Source organism: Balaenoptera borealis, assembly GCF_965194805.1.
Source record: "Balaenoptera borealis genome assembly, chromosome: 10".
In the NCBI taxonomy this organism is placed as follows: Eukaryota; Metazoa; Chordata; class Mammalia; order Artiodactyla; family Balaenopteridae; genus Balaenoptera; species Balaenoptera borealis.
The window spans coordinates 91498030-91517633 of record NC_138874.1 but is presented as its reverse complement, the minus strand read 5'-3'; the positions used below and the strand labels follow the sequence as shown (position 1 = coordinate 91517633).

At 40.1% G+C, this 19604-nt stretch overlaps 1 protein-coding gene and 1 long non-coding RNA gene across 13 annotated transcripts in view; one reads left to right on the top strand and one right to left on the bottom strand.

Moving 5' to 3' along the window:
- BTRC (beta-transducin repeat containing E3 ubiquitin protein ligase) overlaps positions 1 to 19604 on the bottom strand; it is a 181917-nt gene that overhangs the window by 114706 nt on the left and 47607 nt on the right. For 9 of the 12 annotated variants that reach the window (XM_082408342.1, XM_082408339.1, XM_082408335.1 and 6 more), the window contains one exon: positions 10818 to 10925. The exons of the other annotated variants lie outside the window; for them this stretch is intronic. In XM_082408342.1, coding sequence (XP_082264468.1) covers positions 10818 to 10919 — 102 coding nt within the window. In that variant the 5' untranslated portion in view covers positions 10920 to 10925. The remainder of the gene's footprint in view (positions 1 to 10817; positions 10926 to 19604) is intronic. 12 annotated transcript variants of the gene reach the window in all.
- LOC309636203 lies at positions 3292 to 10314 on the top strand. Its single transcript, XR_014249299.1, has 2 exons — positions 3292 to 4703; positions 5029 to 10314. It is a non-coding gene; the product is annotated as an uncharacterized lncRNA (long non-coding RNA).

Sequence of the window (19604 nt, the reverse complement as noted above, 5' to 3'; positions counted from 1 at the left end):
AGCCATATAAATCCACCTATATTCTTTTTTTTTTTAAGGCATTGACTAGTACATTTTTTAAAAATATTTATTTATTTATTTATTTGGTTGTGCCGGGTCTTAGTTGCAGCTCACAGCCTCCTTAGTTGTGGCACGTGTGCTCCTTAGTTGTGGCCAGCAGGCTCCTTAGTTGCACCTCACAGGCTCCTTAGTCGTGGCTCGCGGGCTCCTTAGTTGCAGCTCACAGGCTCCTAAGTTGTGGCTTGCTGGCTCCTTAGTTGTGGTATGCGAACTCTTAGTTGTGGCATGCTTCTGGGATCTAGTTCTCTGACCAGGGATTGAACCCAGGCCCCCTGCGTTGGGAGCGCAGAGTCTTAACCACTGCACCACCAGGGAAGTCCCAACCTATATTCTTATTGTTAGAATTTCTCTTCTTCTTTAATGTCTAAAGAAAATAAAGGATCTGAATTACTCAGCTATTTTTAAGCACTTTCTATTGCTCATTCTCATTTAATAGTACAGATTACGACTGCCATTTGCTGAGGAAAAACAAATGATTCCACAAAATACACCCACTGTTAATCAACAGAAATCCTCTTAATCACCTATTGACTTTCCAGGACAAAACAATGGAATGATGGAAATGAAAATACATTCAAACTAAACAGGTCCTCAAATAATCTATTTAAATAATATTTACAGCATCTTCTTTACCACTAGTTGTTTTTTTTTTAAATATTTATTTATTTGGCTGCATTGGGTCTTAGTTGCAGCATGCAGGATCTTCAGTTGTGGCATGCAGGATCTTTTAGTTGTGGCATGTGAACTCTTAGTTGCAGCATGTGGGATCTAGCTCCCTGACCAGAGATCGAACCCGTGTCCCTTGCACTGGGAGCGTGGAGACTTAACCACTGGACCACCAGGAAGTCCCCCTGTCACTAGTTTAAAATGTGTGGTTTGTAATGTCAATAATCAAACCATCCCAATGTTGCCATTTCCATCTGAGTTACTGAGGATAATCCAACATATTCAGCAACAACTCTATGGCTCTTCCTTTTCTATTGTCACAGAATTTTTACTTTGAAGGTGCTTCAAATTCGCTAAATATTTGCGATAATTTCAAAGAAAAAAATACTATGAAACTATTACTAAGTCACTTCCTTAAACACGTTCAGCAATATTAGTAGAAATGAGTATTCCTACTGGGACAACCACTTTGAAGAATTACTTGAACTATATTTTTTAAAGTTAAAAATACACTTTCTCTATGACCCAGCAATTCCACTCGAGAGGCATTAAGCCAAGAGAAATAAAAATCCATATCCACAAAAAGACATACAAACTGTATACTGTAGCTTTATTCATAGTAGACAAAAATAGGAACAATCCAAATGTCTACCAATGGATGAATGGAAAAACAAATTGTAGTATATTAATGCAATGGAATTTACTTAGCAATAAAAAAGAATAAGTTACAGATAAACATAACAAAATGGATAAATCTCAAAAACATTATGCTGATCAAGAGGACACAGGGAATTCCCTGGCAGTCCAGTGGTTAGGACTCCGTGCTTCCACTGCAGGGGGCAGGGGTTTGATCCCTGGTCAGGGAACTAAGATCCTGCATGCTGTGTGGCATGGCCAGAAAAAAAAAAAAGAACAGACACGATGTGCACTCTGTGAATGTATACTCTGTGACTGCATTTATATAAGGTTCAGGTACAGGCAAATCTAATCTTCGGTGACAAATCAGAAGAGTAATTGCATATGGGATATGGGTACTAACTGGAAGGGAGTACAAAGGAACTTTCTCAGATTATGGAAATGCTCTATATCTTGAGAGTGAGGTTACACAAATGTATACATTTGTCAAATTCATCTACGGGTACACAAGATGTATATATTTTACTATATGTAATTTTTACATAAACAAAAACCTAAATAAGCAATAAGGCAAAACCCAAGCAAGAAAGATGCAAATGTACTAAGATTGTTTTAATTCTAGTAGTGGAAACAGGAAAGACTAGACTTAAGTCTATATCTGCCACTTAGTCAATCAGCAATGTTGAGCACCTGTGCACAATGAACCTGACATAGAACAAACTGTTGGATTAACAGAATAAAACCAGCATATAAGCCCATTTCTTCCATTTTTGCTACAGAGAACTTAAATGATTTCTCTGAAGATAAGAAAAGAAAAATAAACATTCATACTTATAGCATTGTTGGGGAAAGCAAAATTTTCTCAATACCTGCACCAAGTGTAGGCTTTGCTATGATACAGAACTGGGCTGTAAGGTATGAAAAAAAAAAAAAAGATTTAATTCAATAGTGTACTGTTTTATACCAAGGTGAAACATTATTTGCTGAAAGCTTCCAAACCTAGCCCTCTGTGCAGTTTTCTGATAATATAGAACCCATTTATCTTCCAGACCCTGTTCTAAGTGAAACAGGAAGGAAGGGGGCAGGGCACAACCTTTAAAAGAATGACATAGCCACAGGACATGACAAAAAATGGTTAGAACTAACTAGATCCAAGATGGTGGAAGAGTCAACTACCAGTAGACCTTGAGCTTCATTATGCACTCGTTGTAATACATCAGCATGCTAAATGACACACCCACCAGTGCCATGACAATTCTGAAGCTAAGCATAAAAGACCAAAAAGTGGGCGGTAGCCCAACTCCTGGAAATCCCTGCCCCTTCCCCTGAAATAGTTGGAATAATCCTCCCACGCATTAGCCTATGAAGTTAAACAGCCCAAAAAAACTAATCAAGCCATATTTCAGGGCCTCTCACCTTCTGAGATGGCCCACACTCTGTCTGTGGAGTGTGTCTTCTCTATAAATAAATCCACTTCTTACCTATCACTTTGTCTCTCATTGAATTCTTTCTGTGATGAGACATAAAGAACCTGAGCTTCATTAAGTCCTGAGACCAGGTGTGTAATCTCAATTAAAAGACAGTGGGTTTAAGTCTCTGAGTTGCATGGTTTCATAAGGATTTAGTAAAAGTCAACTCAAGTCAACTCGTACCCTAACAACAACCCTATGAGATAGATACTATTATCATCCCTACTTAACTGATAAGGAAACTGAGGTATAGAGAAGTCAAGTACATACCCAACGTTACATGTAGACAGAGCCAGGCTCAAATCTCAAGCAGTCTGGTGCCAGAGTGAAACTGAGCAGAACCCCACAGGGTCCTCCCTAGTACAAAAGCCTTTTTCTTGTTTGCAGGAAAAAAAGGCTTCAGCCTCCTAGACCTTCCCTGAGTTCCAATGGGCAGATTCAAACAGTTACTAATTAAGTGAGGGAATGAAGAAACAAAGGAAAGGAGTCAAGAAACAATAGCGCAGCAATGGGGCAGGGTCCTTGTTCCTCCTCAAGGGATATACATAACAATCTGATACACATCTCTGAGTTTTATCTACAGGAACTAAGGCCCCCCCACCCAGGTGGAAGATGGTAACTTCAAGCTAAGCACTATCACATGGACCCAAGACTGGCTGGAACCAGAAGGCTAATGATTGAGATTCCTGAAACACCACCCTGTTATCACACTACCAACCAATCTGAGGAAGGTCACACACCCTGCAGTCCTCCCCACCAAATTTTGAGCAAGAGCTGCCCATTCTCCTTGCTTGGCCCTTGTCATAAACCTTTTTCTGCTCCAAATTCTGACAGTTCAGTTTGTTTGGCCTTACTGTGCGTAAGATACAAGAACTTGGGTTTGACAAGGACTCTTAACCACTACACCATATACTGGCCTCTGGGCTTCTTTTCTAAGATGTTTTTTAAGCATCTCTTTTCTGCCTATGTCACACAATTTCACCCCTGCAATACAATTCAAGGCCCACACACCAATTTATTCTGAATTTTTCAGCAAAAATTTCTAAATCAATTTGTCTCCAAATATACTCCAGAAGTACAGTAATTTGTAAGGGGACTCAATATTTTAAAAAAATAGATATTTGTTGATTTTTTTGACTAAGACTAAACAGAGAAAGCCCTGACAGTGATGGTAATTTTGTTCACAAATCTTTCCTACTGGCCTTAGAGTCAAAATTGTTTTAGGCTGAAAGAAATTTTGAATTGTTCTTCATATCTTAGTGTCCAATTCAGATGATTTTGACTTGTACAATTTTTAGTTGCACATGATTATCTTTACCACTTATCTAACATAGTTCAAATCATCAGTTTTTATTGAGCCCCAACTACTAAAAAGGAGGTCAATGGATAAGTGTTAAGAGATTGCTTCTGCTCTCAAGGAATTTTCTAGCCTAACATTTCTCATAGTAAGCTAGGATACAATAACTACTAGGATCTATTGAATTCCCAGCCCCACATTCCAGGGTGGGAAGAAGCATGTGGGTGGCAATGTAGTGTCTTGCTGTTGTTTTAATTTGCATTTCCCTGATGTCTAAACATATAGAGGATCTTCTCATGTGCTTATTTGCTGTTTGTGTATCTTTTTTTGGTATTATATCCATTCAAATTTTTTGCTCATTAATCGCCCTTTTTTATTGGGTAGTTTATCTTATTATTTATTGTTTTGTAAGAGTTCTGAATTCAAGTCTTTCATCAAATATGTATTTTACAAATATTTTCTTCCAGTCACTGCCTTACTTGTTCATTTTCTAAACAGTATCTTTTTAAAAATCAGACGTTTTAAACTGTGATTAAGTCCAACTTATTTTATTTTTTTTTATGGTTCATGTTTTTGTCTTCTCGAAAAAAATTTTTTTTTTTTTTGAATTCCTTTATTTTTTTAATTTTTATTTATTTATTTATTGTTGGCTGTGTTGGGTCTTCGTTTCTGTGCAAGGGCTTTCTCTAGTTGCGGCAAGCGGGGGCCACTCTTCATCGCGGTGCGCAGGCCTCTCACTATCGCGGCCTCTTGTTGCGGAGCACAAGCTCCAGACGCGCAGGCTCAGTAGTTGTGGCTCACGGGCCTAGTTGCTCCGTGGCATGTGGGATCCTCCCAGGCCAGGGCTCGAACCCGTGTCCCCTGCATTAGCAGGCAGATTCTCAACCACTGCGCCACCAGGGAAACCCGAAAAAATATTTTCTAATGTGAAGTCACAACGAATTTTTTTCTCATTTTCTTCTAGTAGTTTTATAATTTTAGCTCATATTTAGGTCTACAATCCAGTTTGAGTTAATTTTTGAATATGGTGCAATATATCTAGTCAAGGTTCATTATTTTGCATATAGATGTCCAATTGTTCCAGCATGATTTGTTGAAAACACTGAGACCAATGCTTTTAATATAATAGAGCACAAGAAGTTCATTGATATGCTTTCAGATTCTATACTACAACTAATCCTTAAGAAATCACAACTACCTGAAAAGGATATTAAAACACTTCTACGTTTTCAAACTATATATCTGTGTGAGGCTGGAATTCTACATGTATTACAAGCAAAACACCACATCACAACTTACTGAATGCAGAAGCAGACATGAGAATCCAGCTGTCTTATTAATCCAGACATTAGAGATTATAAAAAGGTAATACAATGTTAGTCTTAAATTTTTGTTTTAGAAAATAGGTTTTTTTAAATAAAAATATTCATATGCATTAACATATAATGGATTTATTGTAGCTATTTTAGTCAGTTTTTTTAATGAATAAATTAATATTTAAATTTTTTCTCAGTTCTGATTTCAAATATAATAAATATCAATAGATATACCCCATATAAACAAAACCACTTTGGAGTCCTCAATAATTTTTAAGAGTGCAAAGGAGTCCTGACATCAAAACCAAACTGCCCACATCTCTTCCTTCAATTACTGAAACTATCTTTATGATAGCTAGAGTAATACATCTAAACGCAAATCTGATCAGGTCAAACTTGTGTTTAAATACTTTCAACAGGGAATTCTCTGGTGGCACGGTGGTTAAGAATCTGCCAGCCAATGCAGGGGACATGGGTTCGAGCCCTGGTCCGGGAAGATCCCACATGCTGCAGAGCAACTAAGTCTGTGCGCCACAACTACTGAGCCTGCACTCTAGAGCCCACGAGCCACAACTACTGAAGCCCGTGTGCCTAGAGCCCAGGCTCCGCAACAAGAGAAGCCACCACAATGAGAAGCCTGAGCACCGCAAGGAAGAACAGCCCCTACCTGCTGCAACTAGAGAAAGCCCACGTACAGCAATGAAGACCCAATGCAGCCAAAAGTAAATAAATAAAATAAATAAATTTATTTAAAAAAAAATACTTTCAACAGCTTAGTACTCTTAGCATCAAGATGAAACATTCAATGGCCTACAAATCCTGCCATGATCAAGCTTCCCCAGTCTTTCCTAACTCTATTCTCCTCTATTCTCCTCATTCTCTGAAATGATTTCTTTTTTTTTTTTTTTCCCAGCAGAGTCCTTAAATGCACAAAACCCCACCTGTCCTCAGGGCCTTTGAACTGGCCTGAAATGCTCTCCCCCACCTCCCTTTTTGCCTAATCCCTACTCATCATTCAGTTCTTAACTCAAACCTTGATTACCTGATCTTCCTTACCCCCACCCTCAGGTTAAATCAGGTTCCTCTTTTATATATTCTCATGGCTCCCTGCACATTTCTGTTAGGGTAACCACCGACCGAAACTGCCTGCCCTGGCCAGGCCGGATAGTAACCACTTGCATGAGGTACCTTACAACAGGAGATCCTGGTAAGGAACGCGGAAACTGACAAGCTATCACCAACCATAAGAATTCGGGAAAGGTCAAAAGGAGAGAGGAGACGCCAGTCCATATGTCCTACCAACCTCCCAGAATCCTTCCTACTGGAATCCATCTTGGCTGTGTGATGCGTGCGCCACCAGGAAGCACCTTGAGTCAGAATGATTGGCCAGAGACAACCCGGAAACTAACCCCATTACCATAAAACCTGAGACTGCAAGCCATGTGGCAGAGCAGTTCTCCTGGGTTCCCTTACCCTGCTGCTCTCTGCCCGGGCACCCCTTCCCAAAAAGTCTCTTGCTTTGTCAGCACGTGCGTCTCCTCAGACAATTCATTTCCAAGTGTTAGACAAGAGCCCACTCTCAGGCCCTAGAAGGGGTCCCCCTTCCTGCAACATTTCCTTAACAGAACTTATCAGTTTGGGGGATTTGGGGATTATGTAATTTAAATAGTAATTTAATCTAAGGTCAGACACCATAAGACTCTAAGAGGAAAACAAAGGCAGAACACTCTATGACATAAATCACAGCAAGATCCTTTTTAACCCACCTCCTAGAGAAATGGAAATAAAAACAAAAATAAACAAATGGGACCTAATGAAACTTAAAAGCTTTTGCACAGCAAAGGAAACCATAAACAAGATGAAAAGACAACCCTCAGAATGGGAGAAAATATTTGCCAACGAAGCAACTAACAAAGGATTAATCTCCAAACTATATAAGCAGCTCATGCAGCTCAATATCAAAAAAACAAACAACCCAATCCAAAAATGGGCAGAAGACCTAAAGAGACATTTCTCCAAAGAAGATATACAGATTGCCAACAAACACATGACAGGATGCTCAACATCACTAATCATTAGAGAAATGCAAATCAAAACTACAATGAGGTGTCACCTCATACCGGTCAGAATGGCCATCATCAAAAAATCTACAAACAATAAATGCTGGAGAGGGTGTGGAGAAAAGGGAACCCTCTGGCACTGTTGGTGGGAATGTAAATTGATACAGCCACTATGGAGAACAGTATGGAGGTTCCTTAAAAAACTAAAAATAGGGCTTCCCTGGTGGCGCAGTGGTTGAGAGTCTGCCTGCCAATGCGGGGGACACGGGTTCGAGCCCTGGTCTGGGAGGATCCCACATGCCACAGAGCAGCTAGGCCCGTGTGCCACAACTACTGAGCCTGCACGTCTGGAGCCTGTGCTCTGCAACAAGAGAGGCCACGACGGTGGGGGGCCCACGCACCACGATGAAGAGTGGCCCCCGCTTGCTGCAACTAGAGAAAGCCCTCGCACAGAAACGAAGACCCAACACAGCCAAAAATAAATTAATTAATTAATTAATTAATTAAAAAAAAAAAAAAAACTAAAAATAGAACTACCATATGACCCAGCAATCCCACTACTGGGCATATACTCTGAGAAAACTGTAACAAAAAGAGTCACGTACCACAATGTTCATTGCAGCACTATTTACAACAACCAGGACATGGAAGCAACCTAAGTGTCCATCAACAGATGAATGGATAAACAAGATGTGGCACGTATATACAATGGAATATTACTCAGCCATAAAAAGAAGCGAAATTGAGTTATTTGTAGTGAGGTGGCTGGACCTAGAGACTGTCATACAGAGTGAACTTGGACCTAGAGACTGTCATACAGAGTGAAGTAAGTCAGAAAGAGAAAAATAAACACCGTATGCTAACACATATATATGGAATCTAAAAAAAAAAAAAAAGGTTCTGAAGAACCTAGAAGCAGGACAGGAATAAAGACGCAGATGTAAAGAATGGACTTGAGGATGCGGGGAGGGGGAAGGGTAAGCTGGGACGAAGTGAGAGAGTGGCGTTGACATATATACACTACCAAATGTAAAATAGATAGCTAGTGGGAAGCAGCCTCATAGCACAGGGAGATCAGCTCAGTGCTTTGTGACTACCTAGAGGGGTGGGATAGGGAGGGTGGGATAGGGAGGGTGGGAGGGAGACGCAAGAGGGAGGGGATATGGGGATATAAGTATATGTAGAGCTGATTCACTTTGTTATACAGCAGAAACTAACAACAATGTAAAGCAATTATACTCCAATAAAGATGTTAAAAAATAATAATTTAATAGCTTAAGATAATATAATAATCATAATATATAAAACTTATAAATAAAATTTTGCCTATGTGTCATGAGTATTTTTCTAAGTTCAATAGTTCTCATCAGATTCTCAAAGGAGTACATGACCCCTGTATACTGAAGAATTCATCTTACCCAAAGAGAGGCCTGGTCTTTCCCCTTGGTTACTGGCAGGTGGTGTCCCCCTGGAACTTCTTACCTAACAGAACTTTGACTGGGGGCTTTGGCCACAGGACTAATGTGATTCATGATGGAGGCTTTGAGCCACATTTAGTTCCAATCCTAAGAAGGAACAGAGACTAAAAGCATTAGTGTAACCTACAGGAGGGGCTAGAGACTAAAAATCAGCCATGTGAGCAGCCTGTAATTGAGCCACAATAAAAACTCTGTACACAAAAGGCTTGGGTGAGTTTCCCTGATTGGCAATATCCTGTGTGTACTGTCACATACAGTGGCCCAGAGGCAATAATGCCATCCATGATTCCATGGGGAGAGGATGACAGGAATTTCTACATTTGGTTCCCTCCAGATTCTATCCTGTATGTCTCTTTTTTTGCTAATTTTAACCTGAATCCTCTCCCTGTAATAAACCGTGAATATAACAGCTTTCAGTGAGTTCTGTGAGTCCTTTCTAGTGAGTTACCAAACCTGAGTGGCGGGGTTGCGGGGGGGCCCCCCCTTACAACTGGTATCTGAAGGAGGGCAGCCTTATACGGACTGTTCTCTCAGACTGCAGTCTGGTGAAACTCATTCCAACCCCAATAAGATTTTAAAAAACCAAAAAGCTAGACTGAGTTCCTTGAGAGCCGAAACTTCATCAATATGATATATAGTAAAAAACAAACAAACAAAAAAACATACGATGTTGGAAATAAATTGATACTCTCAGGATATCAATATTCTCTAACATTAACAGCAATAATGTTAATGACAATGAAGATAAGGATGATAAAAACAGCAACTATTTACTGCATGCCCTTACTATAGTCTCCACTTACAGATGAATTTAGAGTGAAAATGACTTGCTCAAGATCATACCACTAGTGACAGACAGTATATAAGCCCTGATTTAACTAATTTTAAAGCCTATGCCCTTCACCATATTGTATCTCATAAGACAAGCAAAGGAAGTTTTGCAAAGGACAAATATCCAGCATCATCATCACTAAAATACTTAAAGTATGTATTTTCATTAAAGACAAGTAACTGGGGACTTCCCTGGTGGCGCAGTGGTTAAGAATCTACCTGCCAATGCAGGGGACACAGGTTCGAGCCCTGGTCTGGGAAGATCCCACATGCCATGGAGCAACTAAGCCCATGCACCACAACTACTGAGCCTGCGTTCTAGAGCCCGCGCGCCACAACTACCGAAGCCCGCGCGCCTAGAGCCCGTGCTCTACAACAAGAGAAGCCACTGCAATGACAAGCCCGCACTCCACAATGAAGAGTAGCCCCCGCTCACCACAACTAGAAAAGGCCTGCGTGCAGCAACGAAGACCCACCGCAGCCAGAATAAATAAATAAATTTATTTATTTAAAAAAACCCAAAAGAACATATACAAACACACACATATATAATAGTATAGTAGCCAGGAGACACTCTGAATTGAGCACTTTATATTTTTAGTAATCACAAGAAAAACACAAGAAGGTGCCCGGGCAACTGGTTGTAATTAATTGATTGATTATATTAATTGGCTTTATATAGGCCCAGAGCAAACATTACATATTGAATGCTATTTATTGAGATTACTTTAAAATTCACTATCATACTTCTACTAGGTATGAAAACCAACAAGTCAAGTTGCGCTATGTCAATTTTGGCAAACCAATCATGATAATAAAAATGTCTCAAGAGTGGATGGATCTGGATCTACATTATAAATTAGAGAACTGAGTGACGTGAAATATAGGCAATATGAAGGAGAAAAGTGAACGTAAGTAAAGGATGGGAAAGAAGGAGAGACACACCAATTAATTAGACACACATACTAATGCCCACAAATAACCCACAGAGACAGAGAAAGTACCTGGAAAGCTGTGAGTGCGCCAGTCCCTGGGTTATACAGGCATCGCAGCGAAGGCATGCTGTCCGCCAGGCTGGAGCAGCCCAGCCACAGAGACCTGGGCATAGAGCACTGCAGAGAGAGGACAACTATGAGATGGGACAGTATGAGACAGGATGGCACAGATTACAGGAATTTTCAAGGCTTGGCTAAATACAATATTCCAGTTGCAGCTTGCCTTTATGATAGACACATCTTCAAGAAACATACTACTTACTAGTTCTAACCCCAGAAGGAAACTCAAAAGGGACACTAGTGGCCAAAAAGCAAGAAAAAAAATTTATAGGTCAAAAATCCAAATATTTAATAAAAATTTTTATCCCTGTTCGTCTTCTATGTATGAATCTAAAGGAAATCTACTTCTTAACCCAATTAATCAATTCTTTTCCTCTACGCACCTCAACTCATCTCCCATAAACTCACCACAGAGTGAAATATTGTGCAGACTAAGCAGAAAAAAGGAATTATTCATGGTAGCATTTCAATATTAGAAATGGTAACTTAGAAGACAAAATATAACAGGAAAGTTAAAGTTTTTTTTTAGAAGGTGGGGAGAAGGCAAAGAAAAAGTATTATACCCCTACAGCTTTGACAGCAACTAACTCTGCACAGTTTGCATATGTTTTATGTATCCTGTTAGTCTGCTATTAACCAAAATGCATAGTTACCACAGCAGCTGCCTCTTCATCTTTCCAGATGGATTAAGGGGGGTGGGAATATTGGAGGGAGGAGGCAGGAAGCAATCCAAACAGAAGGGAAAACAACAACAAAGAAAGAAGCAGAGACAGGGACAGAAAAAGAGGAAAAAAAGAGAACCCCAAAAAGCTGCTGGTCCTAAAACCTTCTAAAGAAACAAAAACAAATGTATAAGTGTGAATATACATATAGTGTATTCAGCAGCAAACAAACAAAAAACAAGGTAGAAATTATGAGTTCTAGTAGTACTAATTAAACAATATGAGTGGTACTCCTCCTGTAGCTTCATGAAACACTATCTTTTAGAAGAATTTTTACATTCCCTAAATGTATCTCAGGCTGAAGCTCTGTCCATCAACTTGGGTGCTATTACAGTCTAATAATACTAAAAAACTAAATACCTGATCACAGCACATATAAAAACAGAAAAATATTTTGAAATATGTCAGTGCACGTAATATTAAACTTTATAAGTTTTGAAATATTTACTATCATCGTGGGACTTTTTTTCTTCTTAAAACACTTTAGTTAGAGAAATATTAAGGAAACAAAATATAGTATTCATTGTTCACACTATCTATAACTGATATAAGGATAGTATGCTGCAAAGTACTCCAAAAAATGGTGGGCCAATAATTTATTACAACTGAAGTCTGTTAATCAATTGAATGAGTTTACCAGCTTTTAAAAAGCATACACAGCATGTTTTTAAATGCCTGAAACATGTTTTCGACTACTTGAAAGAATCAGAAAAAGACTGAAATGTTGCAACAAGGGGCCTGCAGTGCTTTAAGGAGAATATAGTATCTAATGCCCATGAAGTTCAACAGCACAAATTCATTTTCACAAAGAACGCTGAAAATCTTGACTCCTCCCCCTGTGTGGCTGCCTGGAAAAAGCCACAGTTCCTCTTCACTGATAGAAGGCCCTGCAGGCAAAGGGCTGGCCTTAGCATTTACTATATGAAAGCTGAAAGACAAAATCTCCTAAACTCAGGTCCCTGTTGGTCAACTTCTAAGAGTAACAGAAGCTATAATAATGAACAATAAAAAGATTGCTGCATTGAGAGTTTATGTATCCTTAAGCCATGGAATAGAAGAATTCCCTTTTCACTACTATATCAACTAAAAAATTCAGGCCAAGAGAACTATAGTATTCCATAGGCCATGTAATACATTCACACTCTACCTATACAAATTCAATGACTGGCTCTTAAGAATTCCAATTTAGGGACTTCCCTGGTGGTCCAGTGGTTAAGAATCTGTCTTGGAATGCAGGGGACGCCGGTTCGATCCCTGGTCAGGGAACTAAGATCCCACATGCTGCGGGGCAACTGAGCCCATGCACCACAACTACAGAGAAGCCTGCGCGCCGCAAAGAAAGATCCCCCATGCCCTAAGACCTGATGCAGCCAATAAATAAATTTAAAAAAAAAGAATCCCAATTTAGTTCACTCACTTCAAAAATGAAACTCCTACTGTCACATAGGATAATCATATCTGCCTACCCTTACTGCACAAGGTTTTGGTAAAATTAAAATTTTTAAGGGATCTAAAAAATTCAAGTACAGGGACTTCCCTGGTGCTCCACTGGCTAAGACTCCACATTTCCAATGCAGGGGGCCTGGGTTCAATCCCTGGTCAGGGAACTAGATTCCATATGCCGCAACTAAGAGAACTGCATGCTGCAACTAAAGATCCCGCATGCCACAACTGAAGATCCCTCATGCTGCAACTAAGACCCAGTGCAGCCAAATAAATATTTTTAAAAAAACAAACTTCAGGTACAAAAGAAAAAAATATAAAGTGCCATCATTACCAAGAACAGGCTGCCATGAATGCCACTTGCATTTCAAAATGTTCTGGGAAGCCATTATGAACTGCAGATCATTGAATCAATAAATTCATCCATTAATCAAATATTTAGTGTTCATTAGCAGAATAGACACAAGTGGAGTACAAGGAGAGGAGAAACAAAATTTATCAAGCATAAATTGTTTGCCAGTCATTGTGGCATTCTTAAAAACATTATTTCACTTAATCATTACAATCCTGTCAAAGAATTATTAGTATTTTCACTTTAACAGGAGAGTAAACTCAAGTTCAGAGAAGTTACAGTGACTAAATGTCAGTGGCAGAAATAAGACCACAATGTGTTTGTCTCCCAAAATCCACACTCACCACTATAAAGACCTATTCTCAAGTAGTTTACACTCTATTTGAGGGAGATAAGTTAACACAAATAGTAACTACAAGGAAAAATACAATAACATACTAAACTGTGTTAGACAATAGCTGCTATATAAGTTTAGTTAAAATTTCTAATTTTTAAAAAGTTCAGACACAGTCTTTAATTTTATTGTAGCACTTGTTACTGTATATAAATTAATTATATGTTTGCCTCCTCTATCATAATGTATTTCTCAGATATGAGTCATGTCTTTTTTTTTGTAATCTCCAGCATGTGGTCATAGTACATGCTCAATAAATGTGCTCTTAATGGCAGGTGATCATTGAAAGCTACATATCAAAGAGAAGTAAGGAAACAGTTTTTGCTTATAGAACAGTGAGAATACTGATAAAATAACACTGTTTACTTTACTGAGACTGATATTACCAGGCTGAAAGGTATGTGTTTTGGATAAATCTCTTTCGCGATTCATTATCTTACTCACCTGTAAAACAATCTAGTAAGTAAGAAAGATCCAGAGAGGTTAAATAAATTACCAAAAGTGAGTGGGTACCACGCAAGTGGTAAATATGGGATTCAAACTAGATACTCTGACTACCTAGAATAATGCCACGTAAATGATGGCACTTAAGGACTTCTCTGGTGGTCCAGTGGTTAAGACTCTGCGCTTCCACTGCAGGGGACACAGGTTCAATCCCTGCTTGGGGAAGTTCCGCATGTTGCCACGGTATGGCCAAAAAAAAAAAAGGCACTTTATTAAAAAGTCACACATGGGGCTTCCCTGGTGGCGCAGTGGTTGAGAATCTGCCTGCTAATGCAGGGGACACGGGTTCGAGCCCTGGTCTGGGAAGATCCCACATGCCACGGAGCAACTAGGCCCGTGAGCCACAACTACTGAGCCTGCGCGTCTGGAGCCTGTGCTCCGCAACAAGAGAGGCCACGACAGTGAGAGGCCCGTGCACTGCGATGAAGAGTGGCCCCTGTTTGCCGCGACTAGAGAAAGCCCTCGCACAGAAACGAAGACCCAACACAGCCAATAATAAATTAATTAATTAATTAAAAAAAAAAAGAAAAGAATGGTTGGCAACCATGCATTTCCATTCTAGAAAAAAAAAAAAAAAGTCACACATGGAGTTAGTTCATTTATTAAAAAATGTGGAGCCAAAGGTGGTTTAGGGGCACTGGACTAACTCAGAAACTAAAGAAAAGGAGTCCCACCCAAGAGGCCATGTTAATCATCAAAGTAATGGGCAAAGAGAAGACAAACTTACATAAAGAGAAAGATCAACAGGACTTACTGACTGACGAAAGGAACAAAGAAAGATGAGTCAGAAATAACCCAAGATTCCAAATGAATGACTGGAAGAATGGTGGTAGCACTGACAGACACATGTAAATTGAAAACTACCTGTGGGTTTGGGGGTGTTGGGGTGGGGGTGGAGTAGATAAGCTCAGAAATCATAAACATAACATGATAATAAACCTCTAGTACATGAGTAAAAATATGGCATCAAAGCATGGGTATAAACCTGTAAGCATTACATAGATGTGGCAATCACTGGCTTCCGTATAAACTACAATGCACTAGGTTAAAAGCATTTGCTGTAAAAATACTAGTGAGATTTTTTTTAATATGAAAAATAAAATTTGATTCCTCTTCCCCCTCATCTCCTTTCCTACCTGAAAAATGAACTTCAACAGCCATTAAGTGAGTACAAGCTAAGTGGGCATCAAACTGAGTGGTATAAGTGGCGACGATGGCCCAATACAGGCTTTTGGAGTCCAAGTGGTGTGAGAAAGGTGTCCCTGAGGGGTAAAAGCCCTGGCATAGAGTTTCAGAGCCCAAGTAGGGTGACAGAAAAAAATCTTTACAAGAGGGTGGCCTGGCATGGGGTTCTACAGCCCTAGTGGAGTGAGGAGAGCTTCTACATGGGGGACTGAAGTGGCCGTGAGCAGGATGATGAGCATGTCCATGTGACGGGGAAGGGCAGGGCAGTGAGGGTTTCCCAAGTGGGCAGAAGACATTCATAGAGTAGAGGGGTAGTGGCACAGCACTGAATTCAGACCCAGTGGGGTGAGGGGCAGTGGCCCAGCAAAGAGTTCCAGTCTCAGTAGGGAGAGAAGGGTGGAAGGGTTAGCCCAGTGCAAATAGATCCCAAAAGGGTGAGGAAGGCATCCATAAAGAGTATGGGGTGGGAAATGGAGAGAGAGCTATGTTGGCAATGGGAGATGAGTTATACAGGAAGATTCATCAAATGAGGGGGGGAGGGGCTTCCCTGGTGGTACAGTGGTTAAGAATCCGCCTGTCAATGCAGGGGACACGGGTTCGAGCCCTGGTCTGGGAAGATCCCACATGCCATGGAGCAACTAAGCCCGTGCACCGCAACTACTGAGACTGCGCTCTAGAGCCCACGAGACACAAATACTGAGCCCACGTGCCACAACGACTGAAGCCCACACGCCTAGAGCTCATGTTCTGCAACGAGAAGCCACTGCAACGAGAAGCCGGCACACCACAACGAAGAGTAGCCCCCGCTTGCCACAACTAGAGAAAGTCCGTGCGCAGCAACAAAGACCAAACGCAGCCAAAAATAAATAAATAAAATAAATTTATTTTTTAAAAAATTAGGCGGGTAGATCAAATATTGAGGATAATAAGAGCAAGGATTCTCATCAGAGAAGAGTTACAAATATAGAAAGGAAGAAAGCCAGAGTGAATACTATGCTGCTGAACTACAATTGAAGATGTTATGAATGCAAAGCTTCATAACAAAGACAGACAATTTCTAGGTAAGTGATGTATGTATATGTGTGTGTACACATACATACACAAACACACACCCTGGCTCTATCAACTGCGAGGGTCTAGTAACAGTAACACCTTAATAGCAATGAGTATAGTTAATGATTCTAAATATCACTCTCCACTAAAAGGAACCAGAGCTCCTTAGAACATGGCTAATTCCAGGACTTGGGCAAGTAAAGTTTAAGATGAGCTCAGAGTATCATCTTGTGGTACTCAAAGAATGGTGAAGACATGGCAAGATGATACAGGGGCCAGTGCAAAAAGCTCTCACAGGCTAATTCTGTGACAAACTGAACATCAGAGTAAATAATGATGATAATGGATTATAATACTGGCAGTCAAACTCTAACACGCCCCCCAGTCATCCCCACCTCCTGATATTCATAACACTTGTAAGTAATCCTGTCCCCTTGAGTGTGGGATAGCCTACTACCTTGCTTCTAGGTTATATAAGATTGAAACTTCCATCTTGCTAATAGACTCTACTGCCTTCTTGGCTTGCATGCTTTGATGAAGCAAGTAGTCATACTACAGAGGTTCACATGGCAAGAAATGAGGGTAGCCTCCAGTCAACAGTCAGCTAGAAACTGAGTCTCCACTAACCCTTGAGGAAAGGAATTCTGCCAAAAACTACGTAAACTTGAAGTGGATCTTTCCCCAATCAAGCCTTCAAATGAGACCTCAGCCCTGGCCAGTACCTTCATTATAGTCTTGTAGGAGATCTTAAAGAGGACCCAGGTCAGGCATGCCCACAAGTGCACACTGTGCAGTATGTATGTGACTAATCAACAGACTGAAAGCGACTGACTGATCATTATGTGCATCTGCTTTCCACATAGTGATCTGTGGACTGGAGAGCTAGCAAGGAAGTTTGCACTTTACAAAAATTACAGTTAATAAACTCTGATAACTGAAATTTGAACCATGTTTTGGGGGACTAGTGTTATTTAACTAAACTGTAGTAATTGAAATTTGTGCATATCAGAACCATGCAAAGTGAGGACTTCCAGTACATTAAATTTAAATAAAATAGAAACTCTAAGTAAAAGAACATTAGACCTCAGCTACTACCATAAGGAAGTAGCTGGTATCAAACTTACCCTCCCATCATACATCAAAAAAAAAAAAGGGACAAAATATGTGAAACATATATTTGAAAACATTGGACAACAGGCAGTACCAGACTGTAATCCCTGAAAGACAGGAAATAAATGAGGTGATCCTTAAAACTGTCTAAGTCTTAAACCTCAAGGCACTTTCTAGTCCGTGGCATAAGAAAGGGGACTCCAAGAAGAGCAAAATAGGACCACTTATTGAGGAAACGGAGAACAGAATGTGGGGAGGCTAAATAGACTAGAATTGGTGAGTCAGAGTATTGGAGAAAGAATTATGCAGAAAAAAGCTCTAGATAACTGAACAGGGGACTCCTTAAGTCTATTCCTAAACACTGAGTCCTGTTTGCATAGGGTGAAACTCCATAAGGCCAGGCAAAAAACCATGAAGGAGCTATAAGCTCAACAACTCCTAGAACCCACACAGAGCTGGGGAACTTTTCTGTTCTGACCAGCCAGATGGCAGAAGCCTAACTGAACATGTGGGACATTGAGTAGGAGCCCCAGAAAGCTCACACCTCACTTGTAGGGATAAACTACACTAGTATAAAAAAAGGTTACACTAAACCTATCTTAATAAAGCTTAAAATCAAGTCACAGCAGCATCAAACTGCAAGAAGCTTAACTGCTGGCCAAAATAAACTCAACACATTCTTTTAAAAAGACAACAAAATACAAATACTGAATCATGTAGCATTCATAATGTCTAATCTAAAATTACTAGATGAGGGAATTCCCTGGTGGTCCAATGGGTAGGACTCGGTGCTTCCACCATGGGCCTGGGGTCAATCCCTGGCTGGGGAACTAAGATCCTTCAAGCCTCACAGCATGGCCAAAAAATAATAATAATAATAATAATTAAATTAAATTAAATTACTAGATGAGACAAGAAGCATTAAAATGTGTCCCATAACCAGGAGGAATATCAGTCAATAGAAGCAGATCCAGAAATGATAGAGATAATGAAATTAGCAGGCTGGGCTTCCCTAGTGGCGCAGTAGTTAAGAATCCGCCTGCCAATGCAGGGGACACGGGTTCGAGCCCTGGTCCGGGAAAATCCCACATGCCGCGGAGCAACTAAGCCCGTGCACCACAACTACTGAGCCTGCGCTCTAGAGCCCGTGAGCCACAACTACTGAGCCTGCGTGCCACAACTACTGAAGCCTGCGTGCCTAGAGCCCATGCTCCGCAACAAGAGAAGCCACCACAATGAGAAGCCCGCTCACCCCAACGAAGAGGAGCCCCCACTCACCGCAACTAGAGAAAGCCTGCGTGCAGCAACAAAGACCCAATGCAGCCAAAAATAAATAAATTAAAAAATTTTTTAAATTAAAAAAAATTAAAAGAAATTAGCAGGCCAAAACATTAAAATAGCTATTCTAACATTAGCTATTCTAACAACAGCTATTCTATGATTCTAGAATCGTAGGATATAAAAAAGGAATGAAATAAGACTTCCAGAAAAGGAAAATACAATGTCTGAAATAGTTATTTCATGAGACGGGATTAACAGCTAACTACAACAATGTAGAAGAATAGATCAGTAAATCTGAAGAAACAGCAATATGCAAAATAATGCACTAAGAGAAAAAAGACTGGAAAAAATTGAATCATGCCTCAGTGACCCATGAGAAATAAACAAGTGGTTCAACATATGTATAATTTGGTATCCCATAAAGAAAACCAGGGAGTGAGTGGGGAGGAAGCATATATTTTCCAAATATATTTGGAAATGATAACAGATACAATCCACACAAAATTTTTTTTTAATATTTATTTATTTGGTTGCACCGGATTTAGTTGCGGCAGACAGGCTCCTTAGTTGCAGCTCGCCAGCTCCTTAGTTGTGGCATACGAACTCTTAGTTGCTGCATGCATGTGGGATCTAGTTCCCTGACAAGGGATCAAACTCGGGCCCCCTGCATTGGGAGCACAGAGTCTCATCCA